At 44.9% G+C, this 16,735-nt stretch overlaps 1 protein-coding gene across 1 annotated transcript; it reads right to left on the reverse strand.

Annotated features, from left to right (window-relative positions):
* Positions 1-1,734: 1,734 nt before the first annotated feature.
* Positions 1,735-5,619, reverse strand: SNAI2 (snail family transcriptional repressor 2). Its single transcript, XM_032222986.1, has 3 exons — positions 5,165-5,619; positions 4,076-4,621; positions 1,735-2,710 (listed from the first exon to the last, which is right to left on the reverse strand). Exons 1-3 carry the CDS (start codon positions 5,241-5,243, stop codon positions 2,529-2,531), a joined length of 807 nt encoding a protein of 268 aa, XP_032078877.1. The 5' UTR covers positions 5,244-5,619; the 3' UTR covers positions 1,735-2,528.
* Between the last annotated feature and the right edge of the window lie 11,116 nt (positions 5,620-16,735).

Below are 16,735 nucleotides of genomic sequence, written 5' to 3' on the forward strand. Positions count from 1 at the left end.
TTGGTGTCCATCCATCTTAAAGTGATCAAGGTTAAAAAAAACTTTGATCTACTGCAAGACCATTGAAATAGCATTTACTATTTCTCAGGTATCCTGGATTGCATAAATATTGCCCTTTAATAACAGTTCACTAAAAATAAATTTTATCAACTATAAACACACATTTTAATGTGATATATAAAAACTATGGTTTTTTTAAAAAAAGGCTATAGAATTTTAAAATGGGGAATTGAATGGTTAGTCTTTTCCATATCAAATAGTCAGTGCTTCAGTCTAGCGACAGAGCCAAATGCAGAAAAAAAGTAGGCCCACAGTTACATGTCATGTAACTTGGATGTACATTTACATTGGAATCTCATTGGTTCCATTAAGATGGTTTGGTAAACATTTTACCACTTGCTGTGGGGTTCAATCAGTGGTGGGTTCCTGCCAGTTCTAACTTCTTCTATAGAAGAGGTTCCACAAATCTACAGTGCTGTTTAGAACCGGTTCCAGCTCCCTCCCCCCGCCCGTCCGCACATCAAGATAAGAGCGAGAGGAGGAATTCTCCACAAGAGAAGTCCACATGTCTTAAAGCTGTCAAGTTTGAACACGCCTGGGGTTTTTTCTAAAGGGTTAGGGGTGCAAGGGTCTTGTAACTTGACAGCTTTAAGACTTGCACACTTCAATGCCAGAGTTCCTGAGCCAACATGACTGGAGGGGGAATTCTGGGAGTTGAAGTCCACAAGTCTTAAAGCTGTCAAGTTTGAATACCGCTGGGGATTTTTTTTCTAAAGGGTTAGGGGTGCAAGGGTTTTGTAACTTGACAGCTTTAAGACTTGCGTGCTTCAAATGCCAGAGTTTCTGAGCCAACATTTTGGTTGCTAAGCAAGAGCGTTGTTAAGTGAGTTTCACAACATTTTACAAGTTGGCCACTCCCACCCAGTCACATGGTCAGCAAGCCACTCCAACAAAGCAGGCCACACCTACAGAAGAGGTTCTAAAAAAATTAGAAACTCACCACTGGGTTCAGTTAACATAGACACAAACACACAGTTCTTCCACCTGTATGCAAACAATGCTTAAAATTCCTCCTTTCCCTCTGCAACCTCCTGTTTTTCAGAGAACACCTGTTTGGATGGAATGGCACTTCTATTGAACTGTATAATTTGGGAGGCTGCTGCTGAAATAATTGAAGATTATTGCCTCCCTGTGGTAAGGAGATTCTACTGGATACCAATACTTTCCATGGTTGGAAGGAAGCCAAGCTTTCTCTTCATTGATTGACTAATGTAGAGCTAGGCCCATACTTTTTCTTGAAGTCCAGAGATAATACTGTACATTGCTTTTTTTACTATATTTCTGATTAATTCAGAAATCTTGAGGAAGGGATGTAAGATTTGATGATCATTCTAGTTATATTCTATACATCTTTCCTCCAAAGAACAGAGAAAAATCAAAGCTTATTGTTCAAAGCAGCTTTCCAAGTAATGGGTAAATTAGCCAGATTTAACTTTAGCCCCTGATTATGTTTTTGGCCACACGGACTAAATCTATATTCTCAGCAGTACTCCAATAAGCCACTTGGGATTTCTTATTCATAGAAGACACAGGAGCTACTGTTATATATATGATCATAGGATACAGTTTGTTCAAGAGTCTTAACTTCATCTAATGTGACAGACTATATAAATATTACTCCAAAATGTTTATTGTACAAAAATTAATTCTAGAAAACAATATAAGACAATTAGCTTCACCTTTTTCAAGATTCCTATAGACATTGCAATAGATAACATTTCATTTTGTTTCAGAACACATTCAGTCATATAAAAATATAATTATTTACATTACGTCTACATCCTTAAACAATGCTATCAATGTTTTTTTTATAAAAAGGCACTTGAATGGTATTGCTCATTTGAGGATAGTTGCTCACGGTATTGCATTTCCTTTGTGCAATTAGGAAAATAAAGCTTTAAAGATATCCATTGTTATCCCCACATCCCTCACTCTTGCACTTATTCCCATTTTAACAATAAGTTCACAAGCCCAACATTTTGTTACAAGTAAATGATGCAATCATCATCAAAAATGTTTGTCATGGCAGTTTTACAAAGGCACATTCTGTTAAAACATGGCAAACAACTGGACATACATTCTTCTGTTCCTTTGAAATGATGCAATTTTCAGACATTTCAGATCACTCAACAAGAAGCACACTATGCTAAAAAATATTTGACATTTACTGACTTCATGTAGAAGACGCTGACAAGCATTTGTGATACTTGGTATGTAGCAAAATTTTGGTTCTTTGGGACACTTTGGCTGGAATGGTCATTTTAACTGAGATACATTCTTATAAAAATCAATTTGGCATTTGCATCTTCTTCTATATGTCTTGTTACTTTTGTATTATATAAAAGTCATGCTTAAATAAGTGAAATAAAACTCTTTTTTTTTGCACCTCTTGGGAAGCAGATGAACAAATACATGGAAAGGAGGGGATGTCTCTTTAGTTTGTGGCAAAGGCATAAAAACAGGTAAACTCAGTGAGCTACACAGCAGCCAGATTCCTCATGTTTGTGCAGAAGAGACATTCGAGAAAAAGTTTTGGAACAGTTTTTGCACTGGTATTTCTTCACATCCGAATGGGTCTGCAGATGGGCCCTCAAATTTGACCTGTCTGCAAATGCTCTGTTGCAATGAGGGCATGAAAAAGGCTTCTCTCCTGAAAAGAATGGAAGAAGGAATTTAGTCACTTTAATGCTATAATAATGAAATGTGTATATTAAGTGGGCAAACTATTAGCATAGCAGGAGGAGATGGGTGGATTCTAAATGCCATCAGAGGTTCTCTTCTTTACATTGTGGGCAACTCAGAGCTTGCAGAAAATCATGATGCATTGAATGACAAGTCATTACCCTATTCTACTTCAGCAGGTGCAGCCAGCACCCTGAAGGTTGGGCTCCACCCAACATTTCCATATGTTTCCTCCATTCATTTACTGTATCCTGTGCAATGCCTTTTGCTGCCCAAGGCTGTGATTTGTATGCTGTTGATGTGGATGGCAGAGGTCCCATCAGATTTAATGCTTCAGTATTCTGCTTTTGTGCAACCACCATATAGATTCACATACGATGTGACTTGCACGGTCTCATGAAAAAACATGACAAATAAAAGTTTGCACCTAATGGAACAGTTCACTTCTACTCCATAGCTTGAATTTATGTAATTTAAGGCAGAATTCAGTTGGCTTGGATAGCTATACAGCCTTTGGAAATTACCTTAGACTGTGCTTGGTGGAGTTTGCTGCCATATGAGTATGCCTTGCATTATTATAACCTTTGGGAGTTTAGTTAGAATTGTTAAAGACAATCTGAGATGAACAAGAGTTATTTCTACATAAACCAGGATCAGAGAGTATTCTGTCTTAGGACTAATTGTGCTGTTTGTATATCCAGAATCATATAAAATTTAAGGTCAGAGACTTAAGCCCAGCTAACTACACGTAAGATCCCCTTTTAGGCTGCAATCCTAAAACAGAAACAACTGCAGTCTTCAACTCATTTACCTGACCAAATAATTGATTTCAAGCAAAAACTCATTTCTAAACAATCTTCAAGGGGAAAAAAGTCCCTTCTATGTTCATATGCTGACTAATGGGCTTTGCTATATGCACTGCCTGGGCACAACTCTTGACTGTGCAGATTCTTGTTGGAAACTTGATCTGTTTGCCTCCTAGTCTCTCTGTGTCTGCTTCTTTTTGCTTATTCCTGCATGGATCATGTTCCAAGGCATTTTTATGGCCAGCTGGATCCCTGCCTTTTGACACCTTGCTGAAAATTTGCAGAGAAGCTAGAAGTTCTCATGGCAGGACAAAATTTGGCCCACTCACATAAGAAAGTTTTTTTTAAAGAGTGGGGGAGTAGAAAATGCCCACTGAACATCTAAAAAACCAAAATGGAATCCATGTCTATATCATTGCAATAACTGAGGAAGATAAAAAGAGCAATCAGTGTGTCAATATGGTCAACACAGAGAACAATTGGATAGCTGTATACCAAGTATGTGTAAAATCGTATTTCCCTCTTACCAGTATGGGTCCGGATATGTCCTTGGAGTAGCCAGGGTCGAGAGAAAGCCTTGCCACAAATCTTGCAGACACAAGGTAGTGTGTGGGTTCTGATGTGCATCTTTAGAGCCCCCAGGCTCACATATTCCTTATCACAGTATTTACAGCTGAAGGATTTCCTAGACTGGGCATCACAGTGCAACTGCTTATGTTTGGCAAGTCCTGAGAAAGTTGAATAGGTCTTGTTGCATAAACTACACTGAAATTTTTCAGCTTCAATTGCATGGGGGTGGGACAGCTTGGACTGGATTCTCTCCTCTTCATCACTAATGGGGCTTTCTGAGCCACTGTGATCTTTGGACGAAGTGTCAGAATGGGGGGGCGGGCTGACTCTTCCCAAAGATGAAGGATATCCAGAAAGAGGAGAAAGATCATTGGGTAAGGGGGAAGGCAACAGCCCAGTTGTAGTCCAGACTGTGATTGGATTGTATGCCACCGAACTCAGGATTTCTGGTTGTGGAATTATCGGCATTGGGTAGCTCTCATACAGGTATGGAGAAATTATCACTAGAAGGAAGACAAAGAGAGGAAAACCATTAGAAAATGAAGGAGATAACAGCCACACTCCCCAGACTTACCCAGAAGGGAAGTGATGCAAATGCCATGTCATTGACAAACATACATGTTTAAAATGTAGAGAGTTCAAGGAATGCAGTCCTTCATATATGTACGTTTACACTGTGCACCATAAACTGGGGGAGGTCCGATTTGGTCCAAGCATAGTTCTCTCCCAGTCTGGTCAAGAAACCCAGCAGTAAAATCCGGGCTTATCCTCCTAGGTTTCCAAACTTCTCTTGTGCAGCAAAGATCAAATGCAATTTTAGCAGTTAAGCAAAAAAAGGTAGACGTTTCAAAAAGGTTGGTGCTGACATGTTTGTAAATAGGACGAAAAGAAAGCACTGCCCAGGGGGAAGAAAAAGTATGCTAAAGTGCACACACGCACGGGCAGTTTTGGTGCAAACAGGCTGGGAGGTTCAGCTCAAGAACGACCGTTACCCCAAACGGAGCCCGATTTCCAGCTTCCAGGCAGATTTTCCCCTCTGGCATTACCTGTATGTGTATCCAGTTCACTATAGTTGGGCTTTTTGGACGCGTTGAAATGTTTCTTCACCAAGAAGGACCGTGGCATTTTGAAAGACAAGGACTGCTTCCCCCTTCCCGGATTTCCTCTCGCTGCGGAATAACGGTTTCCAGCTTTTGAGCAGCAAGAACAGAGAAGAATCACTGCAGGGACATTGGTCCTCTAGAACATCTCCTCCTCTGTTTGCCCCAAGCAGCAAAAGTTATGTAGTGCAAAGAAGTCCTTGAAAAGTGCAGTAAATACCCCACTCATCAGGTGCAAGAGGGGAGGGGTCCAGGGACGCCGCTTCAACCAATCCGGAATTCGCTCATGTTCTTTTGACAAACTCAAGCTTCTTCGGGCCGGGGACTTCTCTCGGCTCTTAGGAGGGAAGATCCAATCCCTTGGAGTTACTCAGGACTTGGATCAAGTTTCAACTCCTCCCTTCGTGATGCCTGCAAAGGGGAGAGGAAGACGCTCCTCTCCAGTGGCAAGGCAAGGAAGGCGCTGGAGTGTCTCTGCCCTGCTCCTCCCGGGCGAATTCTCCTTGAGGAGATGGGTCTCTCTCTCTCTCTCTCTCTCTCTCTCTGTGTGTGTGGCGGCGCCTAGGGTAAGGGCCTTTTTTGCCCGCCCTTCCGGAGCTGCGGAGTTCTGCGAAGCTTCTTCCAACGGCGCGCCTGCCTCCCAGATGTGCGCGAGGCAAGGTAGAGGAGAAACGCTTCCCTCGGCTGAGCAAAGAGAGGAGGGCAGAGAGGAGACTTCTACTAGTGATCCAGTAGAGTAGAAGACGTTAATGAGCGAGGCTTTGCTTTGTCACGGCGGTGCAACCTATTTTGGGAACCGCTGATTATTTTTTTTGGCATAACTTAAGGGAATGCCCCACACTTGCCTTTTGAATCACAGAAAAGCCCCGGTGTAACCCAAAGGAAGCCAGGGATATGAAACGGAAGATAAAGAAGGTTGGATTCGTGTTATTTTGGATGTCTTTGGGTTAAGATAAAACCCATAAGACTTGGTTCTTCTGGTCTGCATAAGCCTTGTGCTTTGAGCAAAATACCCCCCATGGCAGGCATAGCTTACTTGGGGAGAAAATCTGCTCGAAACAGTTGGTTTTTGATTCTAAGCAAAAGTGCTAAGGAGGGCACAGGAGCCCTTTCTATTTTAGAATTTTCTTGCTGCAAGGAATTCTGCATTTCCTTCCTGGAGGAAATTGAGTCATTCCTGTAAATACACAGAATTAAATATGTGCAGCCAAATGCTCCAGTTAGCCCAGAGAGCCTGTGTGGAATAGAGGAAAGTGAGCCAACTCCCTCTAATACCATTTTTTTTTCTGGCTCAGCTTTTTCTAAACTTGTGCCCTCCAGATGTGTTGGAAGCAGGCTTTGGATATCTGGAAGGCTTAGAGAAGGCAGATCCAGAGCTATTCTCCCAAAATATAGTTTGTAGTTTATTATGATTTATAGGCCGCCCTTTTCCCTGAGGGGACTCAGGGCGGCTTACAATACATGTAAGTATATAGTGCCTTTGTGAATACTTCATTCTCACATGATGCACAATTGGGTTTGTTCATGAAATGCTCCCTGCAAATTATATGACATTTAAGCCATATAATCATATACCCATTCTGTTTATAATTGAAATTTATTTCTAGTTTTATATCTTTATGTCTCCTAATTCACCTTAAAATTGCATTTTTATATAGACTTATTTCAACGTGTCAGTAGATCAAGGAATATAAAGTGGAAGTAGAAGGTGGAAAGGTATAGAGACCACCCCAGCCTCCTTTGCAACAGGTGTTGGAGTGCAGATATGGAAAAAAAATCTCTGTGGTTCTGTTAAGACTTGTAGAGCAAAGTGCTTTGTCAAGCTGCATAACTTCTTTATCTGGGAGATGCCAAAAAAAGTGCAGCAGTGGAGTTAATCTGCTTTCATGTAGAGATCCAACTGTTAACAGACTCCAAGAAAGTTGCATTGTTGTTGTTGAAAGCACACCTATGCTGAAGAAATTTGATTGGTTTGCTAACACCAAGCAGGATAGCTACTATTTTTTTTAATAATGATATAATGTGGCTTCTGCTTTGATGCAATGAAATCAAGGAAAAAATTGTTGATGCTTTCCTAGGCATGTTTTCTTCTAGATAAATATGCATGCGATCAAGACGTTGTAAAGTAAAGTAAACAATCTGGTGCCCTCCGGATAGTTTTCTTAATCCCTTATCACTGGCTATGCTGAGTGGTGCTTTGGGGGAGCTGCAGTCCAAATAACAGGAGCACGCCGGAGTACTTATTTTAGTGGTTCAACTAATTTCCTTCTGGTTCTAGGCTGCCATTCCTGCATAACAATTGTTAAACTGTTACTTCATTTCCTGCCCACTATGAAGCCTTCCTTCTTACTACTGCTTTCTTTGCCATTGATCTCTTAAATTTGGTTTGTTTTGTGCAATTCATTTTTCCAGACAAAACTATTCACAGTGAAATGGGAATATTCCAAAGGAACTTCTGGAAATTTGCCTTACAATACTGAACCTGGATAACCAATCATCATGAGTCTGATAGCACTTTTTCCAATTAACACATATTATTACAAATGCTACCAGGGTCTTCCTCATATTTTTTTTTGCTAACACAGATAAATATGGCTGTCCTCCTACAGCACTGATGTCAAATTTATGGCATCACATTGCCATCATGTGATGTTTCATGATGTTTTTTCCTTCACGAAGCTGGGGTGGGCGTGGCCTGCGCATAAGGCATCCGGCCCGTAGGCTGCCAGTTTGACACCTGTGTCCTACAGGGCCAACCATGGGTAGGAATACATTGGGGTTTTTTGGCATAGGAAGTGTTCTATGGTTGATACATTGCAAGACCTACTCTGGAACCCCTTCTATGTTTGTTTGTTTATTTCATTTGTATGCCGCCCTTTTCCCCAAAGGGGACTCAGGGCGGCTCACAACTCAAGGGAAGGGGGATACAGACAATTTGACAACAACACAAAACAATACATAATTTAAAAGCGCAACAATCATTCCATTCGAGATAGGGGCAACGATTCTTTAGCCCCAGGCCTGTCAGAACAGCCAGGTTTTAAGGGCTATGCGGAAGGCCTGGAGGGTGGTGAGGGTGCGAATCTCCACGGGGAGTTCGTTCCAGAGGGTCGGAGCAGCCACAGAGAAGGCTCTCCTCCGGGTAGTCGCCAGTCGACACTGGCCGGCGGATGGAATTCAGAGGAGGCCTAATCTGTGGGATCTAATCGGTCTGGTGGAGGTAATTGGCAGCAGGCGGTCTCTCAAGTACCCAGGTCCAATACCATGAAGGGCTTTATAAGTGATGACTAGCGCCTTGAAGCGTATCCGGAGACCAATAGGCAGCCAGTGCAGCTCGCGGAGGATAGGTGTTACGTGGGTGAACTGAGGTGCACCCACGATCGCTCGCGCGGCTGCATTCTGGACAAGCTGAAGTCGCCGAATACTCTTCAAGGGCTGCCCCATGTAGAGCACGTTGCAGTAGTCCAGTCTAGAGGTCACAAGGGCGCGAGTGTGTAGCATGGTCTTCATTATTTAGTTGTAGTAGCAACTTCATGTGATCAGAGAACATCAGTCCATGAGAAATATCCCAACTTGATTTTTCCCCAAAAAACTGATGCAATATCCGCCTCCCCCCAGCAGTATCTTACTAGTAAAAAGGGGTAGTAGTAATTGTTGAAGAGTTGCGGTGGCTCAGTGGCTAAGATGCTGAGCTTCTTGATCAGAAGGTCAGCAGGTCAAATCCCTAGTGCCGCATAACGGAGTGAGCTCTTGTTACTTGTCCCAGCTTCTGCAAATCTAGCAGTTCGAAAACATGTAAAAAAATGCAAGTAGGAAATATGGATCACTTTGATGGGAAGGTAACAGTGCTTCGTGCACCTTTGGTGTTTAGTCATTCCGGCCACATGACCACCGAGACGTCTTTGGACAGCGCTGGCTCTTCAGCTTAGAAGTGGAGATAAGCACCACCTCTAGACCTGGAAATGACTAGTAGCATATGCAGAGGAATCTTTACCTTATTAATTGTTGACACATACTGTATTTCAGCAGTATAACTTGATTAACCTAAAGAACAATTATAGAAGCAATAAAGGGAAAAAAAGATTTTTAGGAAAAATAGCATGAGCACCAGAGGGTGCAAATGTTTTGTGTGTGAAGCATTGGACAGACTTATAGTCTGTCCAATATGTGAATCTATCTCAAGTAGCAGATTATTTTTTCATAGAATGTAGCAAAGATTACTTAACAGATGGTGTGAAATTCCTCAGTAGACTATCAACAACAGTGAAGCAAAACACGTTTTGTCATGTGAGGTGCCTGAAACGCTTGCTCTTTTCTAAATTTCCACAACTATTTGATTTTCTTTCAGTGCAGAAAATAAGACTGACTCTAGCCTTTGTGAGTATCATTCCTACGATGCGACAATGCTCATCTGTACCATCTGATGATTAATCAATGTCCATATGATCCAGAAGACAGTAAGAGCCTTATTCTCTATGGTCTCATGCTTGATGCAGTTGCACCACAACATCAGCATAGAAAAAGCATGGTGAAGAAGGCCCTTGGGCTTCTCTAGCCAGACTTCTGTATAAATCATAAGGTCCTGACATGTCAGGCAAGTGGTGGGGGTAAAATGAATGATGTTGGGCAATGGGTGCAAGGCATGTTATTACATGACTTTAGAAGGATATTAGCAGAACGTTGTTAACCTGAGTGAGGTTTTCTGTCAAAAAACTGGGTGAGTCTGTCTGTATGAAGGCTACATGAGTCAGAGTCAGCAGGTGTTTAACGTGAATTTAGAGGGGGAGATTGTTCAGTTGAAGGCAGCCAGAGATACTATTGTGTTAGAAGGAAAGAATTGGCCTGAAGAAAAGATCACAATCAAATATAAATCAGAGTTAAAAGCAGCAGATCCTTTTGAAAAAGAAATAAAGACACGAGTGTTTTGTGTTGTTTGCCAGGCCCCTCTTTTAATTCAGAAATCAAGTATTGGCACTGTTTCTTAAATATTTAGGGTAAACCCATTAATTGTTTTATTGGCAACCTCTGGCCGGCCCCAGAGTGAGGTGGGGATGGAGATTTTGCGGTATCCTTCCCCTGCCATGCCCACCAAGCCACACCCACAGAACTGCTAGTAAAAAAATTGAATTTCACCATTGCATGAACTCTTACTGAAACATTGATCTTATATTGTAGCAACCATGCCTGGCTAAGGGTGACATGAAATTGGGAGTTTTAGAATGCAATGAAGGTGGACTTCATTCAGAAAGTGCAATTTGAAGGGCTTTTTTGATATGATGTTCCTAATCTCTGATGAAAATATTACTAGGTCTTCCAACCCCCACGGTTCATTTCAAGCCTGAGCTACAAATATTCTCCTTTATTGGTACCGCTGCTAATTCTCAAAGAAGCAATTTTTTAGTTCCTATTTTATTAGTAGGACATTACTTGTCCTGCCTTTTCCAAGGACCTGAGACCACTGGAGAATTAGAAATTTAAATAAATGACCATGCCAGAGCATACATGAGGGCCAGAATTGGAAACGGTGGAGCAAATGTAGAATAACAAGTAATCTTACTAAGTGTTCTGATGATGAGGGGTGTGATTTCAATCTTTTCTTGACACAAAAGCATCATATTGTGTACAGGTAGTCCTCAAGGTATGACCCCAATTGAGCCCAAAATTTCCATTGCTCAGCAAGTTGTTAAGTGAATTTTGCACCATTTTACTACCTTCCTTGCCACAGTTGTTAAGTGAATCCCTGCAGTTGTTACATTAGTAACACAGTTGTTAAATGAATCTGGCTTTTCCATTGACTTTGCTTGTCAGAAGGTCATAAAAGGTTAGCGCCTGACACTGCAACTGGCATAAATATACGAGCAATTGCCAAGCGTCTGAATTTTGATCAAGTGACCATAGGGATACTACAATGGTAATAAGTATGGAAAATAATAATAAGTCACTTTTTCAGTGCCATTATAACTTCAAACGGTCACTAAAGGAATGGCTGTAAGTAGAAGACTACCTATACTCCAGCTGATATTTTGAAATGGAGCAAGGAAATGATAGACACAAAATTTTTAGGGCAAAATAATATACATTTGAAGGGGAAAAAATGTCTTCCCATTTAGATTTTTAGATTTTTTAGATTTTATTTAGCATTTATAGGCCGCCCTTTTCCCTGAGGGGACTCAGGGCGGCTTACAATAATAAGGGAAGGGGAGTGAAGACAAAATATAGAAAAAAAAAATGTGAAATAACTAAAAAGTACTAAAACACAACATTCACTCAGCATTCGGGAGGGGCAGAAGAGTTTATCCCCAGGCCTGACGGGCTAGCCAGATCTTAAGGGCTGTACGGAAGGCCTGGACTGTGGTCAGGGTACGAATCTCCACGGGGAGATTGTTCCATAGCGTCGGAGCAGCAACTGAGAAGGCTCTCCTCCGGGTAGTCGCCAGTCGGCACTGACTGGCGGATGGAATACGGAGGAGGCCCGCTCTATGCGATCTGATGGGACGCAGGGAGATTATTGGCAGAAGGCGGTCTCTCAAATAGTCAGATCCACTACCATGGAGCGCTTTATGGGTGGTAAGTAAGACCTTGAATTGCACCCGGAGATCTACAGGCAGCCAGCGCAGCTCGCGGAGGATAGGTGTTATGTGGGCGAACCGAGGTGCGCCCACAATCACTCGCGCGGCCGCGTTCTGTACTAGCTGAAGTCTCCGGGTGCTCTTCAAGGGCAGCCCCATGTAGAGCACGTTGCAGTATTCCAGCTTAGAGATCACAAGGGCTCGAGTGACCGTCGTGAGAGCCTCCCGATTCAGGTAGGGCCGCAACTGGCGCACCAGGCGAACCTGGGCAAATGTCCCCCTGGTCACAGCCGATAGATGGTGATCAAAACTCAGCTGTGGGTCCAGGAGGACTCCCAAGTTGCGGACCCTATCTGAGGGGTATAAGTTTTGTCCCCCCAGCCTGATTGATGGTACGGTGGTCAAATTATTGGGAGGAAAACACAACAGCCACTCGGTCTTGTCTGGGTTGAGCACCAGTTTGTTTGCTCTCATCCAGTCTTTAACAGCTTCCAGACCCTGGTTCATCACGTCCACCGCTTCATTGAGTTGGCACGGGGCGGACAGATACAATTGAGTATCGTCCGCATATTGGTGATACTTTATCCCGTGCCTTCGGATGATCTCGCCCAGCGGTTTCATGTATATGTTAAATAGGAGGGGGGACAAGACCGACCCCTGTGGCACCCCATATGTTAGGGGCCTCGGGGACGATCTCTGCCCACCCACCAACACCGACTGCGACCTGTCCGAGAGGTAGGAGGAGAACCACTGCAAGACAGTGCCGCCCACTCCCACCTCCCGCAGTCGTCGCAGAAGGATACCATGGTCGATGGTATCGAAAGCCGCTGAGAGGTCAAGGAGAACCAGGATGGAAGCATGGCCTCCATCCCTAGCTCTCCAGAGATCATCAGTCAATGCGACCAAAGCGGTTTCTGTGCTGTAACCGGGTCGGAAGCCGGACTGGAAGGGGTCAAGATAATTTGCTTCCTCCAAGGTACGCTGAAGCTGGAGGGCCACCACTTTCTCAACAACCTTCCCCACATAGGGAAGGTTGGAGACTGGACGGTAGTTATTTAAAACAGCTGGATCCAAAGACGGTTTCTTCAGAAGGGGTCTCACCACCGCTGCCTTAAGCTCGGTGGGAAAGTGCCCCTCCCGAAGAGATGCCACAACAACCGCTTGGATCCAGCCTCGTGTCACCTCACTGCTGTTGGCAACCAGCCAGGAGGGACACGGGTCCAGTACACAAGTGGAGGTACTCACAGCTCGCATAGCCTTGTCCACATCCCCAGAGGCAACTTCCTGAAACTCAACCCAGAGATGGTTTGCCAAGTCTTTCCCCTGTGTCTCAGCTGGCTCTGCAAGAGTGGAGTCCAGGTCCGCTCGAAACCGGGCAACTTTGTCCGCCAAGAACTGAACATACTCCTCAGCCTTGCCCTGTAAGGGGTCCTCCGTCTCCCTCCTATTTAGGAGGGAGCGGGTTATCCTAAACAGGGCGGCTGGGCGGGACTCGGCGGACGCTACCAAGGAGGCAATGTGTGTTCTTTTTGCCGATCTTAAAGCGCGAGTATACTCCTTGGTGCATGCTGTTACAAGTGCCCGGTTCAATTCGGACCTGTCTGATCTCCACAGGTGCTCTAGGCGTCTCCTCCGGCGCTTTATCTCCCGGAGCTCCTCGGTAAACCAAGGGGGCCTCCGGGGGCCGCTGACCCGGAGGGGCCGTAGTGGCGCAATCCGGTTTAGAGACCCCGAAGCTGCCGAGTGCCAGGCAGCGACAAGGGTCTCCACCGAACTGTGGGCGAGAGTATCTGGAATAACCCCAAGCTCCGTCTGGAACCTAACAGGGTCCATCAGTCGCTTGGGGCGGAACCACCTGGTCGGTTCCTCCTCCCTACGGTGGGGGTTTGGCCTCCGGAAGTCTAGCCTCAGTAGGCAGTGGTCTGACCACGACAGGGGTATGATCTCATTACCCCTCAGACCAAGATCATAACTCCACTGCTCCGAGAGGAATACGAGGTCGAGCGTGTGACCCGCTGAGTGGGTTGGGCCTCGAATTACCTGAGTCAAGCCCATGGCTGTCATGGAAGCCATGAACTCCTGCGCTCCGTCAGAGCGTTCACCGAGCGAAGGCAAGTTGAAGTCCCCCAGAACTATAAGTCTAGGGAACTCAGCTGCCAGCTCGGCTACTGACTCGAGGAGCGAGGGGAGGGCTGCTGCAACGCAGTTGGGAGGCAGGTACGTAAGCAGCAGACCCACTTGACCCTTGAGGTCCAGCTTCACCAGCAGGGACTCACACCCGACAAGCTCCGGAGCAGGGATCCTACGAGGTACTAAAGACTCCCGGACTACAATAGCCACACCGCCACCCCTTCCCTGGGCTCTCGGCTGGTGTAGCACCTGAAATCCATCTGGGCACATCTCAACGAGGGGGACTCCTCCCTCCGTGCCCAGCCATGTTTCAGTAATACATGCCAGGTCTGCGCCCTCATCAGTTATCAAGTCCCGGATGAGGGGGGCCTTATGAACCACAGACCTGGCATTTAGCGACAGCAGCCTGAGACCAGGGTCCTGATCACTCGCGCCATCTGACCTTGGAGTGGGACTCCTAGGGCCGGAAGGAGGGATCTCTGTAATATAGCGAACCCTCCTTCCCCAATGATGGCCTGCCCTAAAGTCCCCGCCGTATCTGCCTCTCCCTGTTATGACCGCAATGCTCCGACCCTCTCCCGTGGATATAGCCCCCCCAACCACCCCAATGGCCCCCATATAACCCGCCAGGTCCTCCGAATCATTCATACTCAAACTCTCACACAAGCAGTCCTCACTAATAGAATTAAAACACAAATACAGCTAAATAAAAATAAAAGTGAGATCATTCATACAACCAGACAATCCCATGCACTCAACATACCAGTTAAAATTAGAAAATGATAGGGTTGCGCAGGTTCAAGATAGTATTAAGTTCGTAATAGTCCAACGTAATAATCCACCCTCTCCTGAGGGGGGGGGGGTCACACCCTAATGGGGGGCTCCACTCTTCTCCTTCTTCTATGCCCCAAAGAAAAGTCCACAACCGGAAGGTCAAAGTTCGATAGTATACAAGGCAGTCGTGTGTAATAAAGGGGAGGCAAAAATGCCTGATGTTTATAAACAAGAATTGTTCAGTCTTATTCCCCTTAAAGTCCCAGAGAAAATCAGCGGACCACATAGGAGAAAGTCTCTTTCCTAGGATTATATAATGTCCATAGTCTGGTGGGCCAAGATCTAAAGCTGGCCCCAGCTGCTCAAGACAAAGGGGGGGAAAGCGATGGTTTTCTTGGTACCCAAACCTTGTACCTACTGCTGCCATCATCTGTTGTTCCCAATATTCCTAATAAACAGTAACAAAGGAATAATAACTAAGGCAGCTGCGGTGGTAAATGGGACAAGGCTGGGGGGAGGGAGGGGCGTCCGGACCTACTTCCTCCTCAGATCGAACATCCTATTCAGGGCTCCGTCTTCCGTCCTCCGTTCAGTCCCCTAGCCAAACAGGCAAACGGTCCAGGGACCCTAGGAGTGGACAGGCAGCTGGCAGCAGAGTCAGCCAGATAAAACGGGAGGGGGATGTCCGAGGGGGGGGGGCTACGAGCTGGTAAACGCAGGCAATCACCCCAACCACCCCAACCACAACTCCCAATGGTCTTTAACAAGTTAATCCTCGCCTTCAAGATGGTAAGATGGTAAAATAGTTAATTGAGCCCCCCAAGCTCTCCGTACCAATCCAAGTCTGTCCCGACCAGCAGGGAGGGGGGGGGAGCGCCAGCAGGGAGGGGGGGGGAGCGCCGAGAAGTTGCAAAACGCTGAAGTTATCAGCGCGGCGTCACCTTCACGATGTTAAAAAGATGGTAAAAATTAATTAATTGAGCCCCCCAAGCTCTCCGCACCATTCCAAGCCTGTCACGACCAGCAGGGAGGGGGGGAGAGCCGAGAAGTTGCAAACGCTGAGATTATCAGCGCGGCGTCGCCATCTTCTCTCCCGCGCCGCAGTCGCCGGACCAAGCCGCCGCAGTTTGTTACTCAGGGAGACAGCCACAAGCAGTTACCGGTTAAATGCTGAGCCTTGTAAAAATCCTGGGACTAAATCCTTCCAGGGGGCTCCGTTGGTAGTACGAATGGGCTCCGGAGGCTCTAGATATTCTTAGTCTTTAGCACTGGCTTCTGAGGAACAAGAAGCCAGGCAGCCATCCCGTCGTGAGAGCCTCCCGATTTAGGAATGGTTCACATTAAACCATGATATGTTGCAAACTACACCAGTGAGGGCAAACCTATGGCACATGTGCACCAGGTGGCACACAGCACCCTCTCTGTGGGCACACAAGCCATCACCCCAGTTCAGCTCTGCCCCACATGCACATGTGCCTCCCGGCTGGTTTTCAGGCATGGGGGGGGGAATGTGTGGGGGTGCACATGTGGAAGGGGGCGCATGCTGGGGGAACACACATGCTTGTGTGAGGGACAGGGTGCATGTGCGGGGGCCGTCGCACATAGCATTTTGGGGGTTCAATATAGATATATACATAGTAATATGGTGTTATAAAAATAAGTATATATGGGGGATATTTCACTTTTCCAGTGATACAGCATTATTTATTTTATTTTAATAATCTACATTGCTTATATTTGGGGATAAAATTAAGATTCTGATGAAAGAAAGAAAAAAACCACAAACTACACAACCCAGAAGTAACACTTATTGAATTTAAAGAGACTTATCAATCAGCTGTGTATATAATTACAATCTGGACTCAGTTTGATGTCAAAATATTTAAATACATATTAAGTAAGGAAATAAAAATATTTCTGAAGAAGGCAAATAATCTATTGTTTTTATTGGTGTACGGATGTATAGGATTCCAATTAAATAATATACAGCATGATACATTTTAAATCATTTGATGAGTTATGCAAGACTTAGAACCTTTGATTC

This window comes from Thamnophis elegans, chromosome 8 (genome assembly GCF_009769535.1).
Source record: "Thamnophis elegans isolate rThaEle1 chromosome 8, rThaEle1.pri, whole genome shotgun sequence".
Taxonomy (NCBI): Eukaryota; Metazoa; Chordata; class Lepidosauria; order Squamata; family Colubridae; genus Thamnophis; species Thamnophis elegans.

Excerpts from the sequence above, each read along its gene's own strand:
- SNAI2 (XM_032222986.1), bottom strand. The coding sequence starts at position 5,243 with ATGCCACGGTCCTTCTTGGTGAAGAAACATTTCAACGCGTCCAAAAAG. Across the intron at positions 4,622-5,164 it reads TGAACTGGATACACATACAG|TGATAATTTCTCCATACCTG; the intron begins GTAATGCCAGAG and ends TCTTCCTTCTAG. Across the intron at positions 2,711-4,075 it reads ACATATCCGGACCCATACTG|GAGAGAAGCCTTTTTCATGC; the intron begins GTAAGAGGGAAA and ends CATTCTTTTCAG.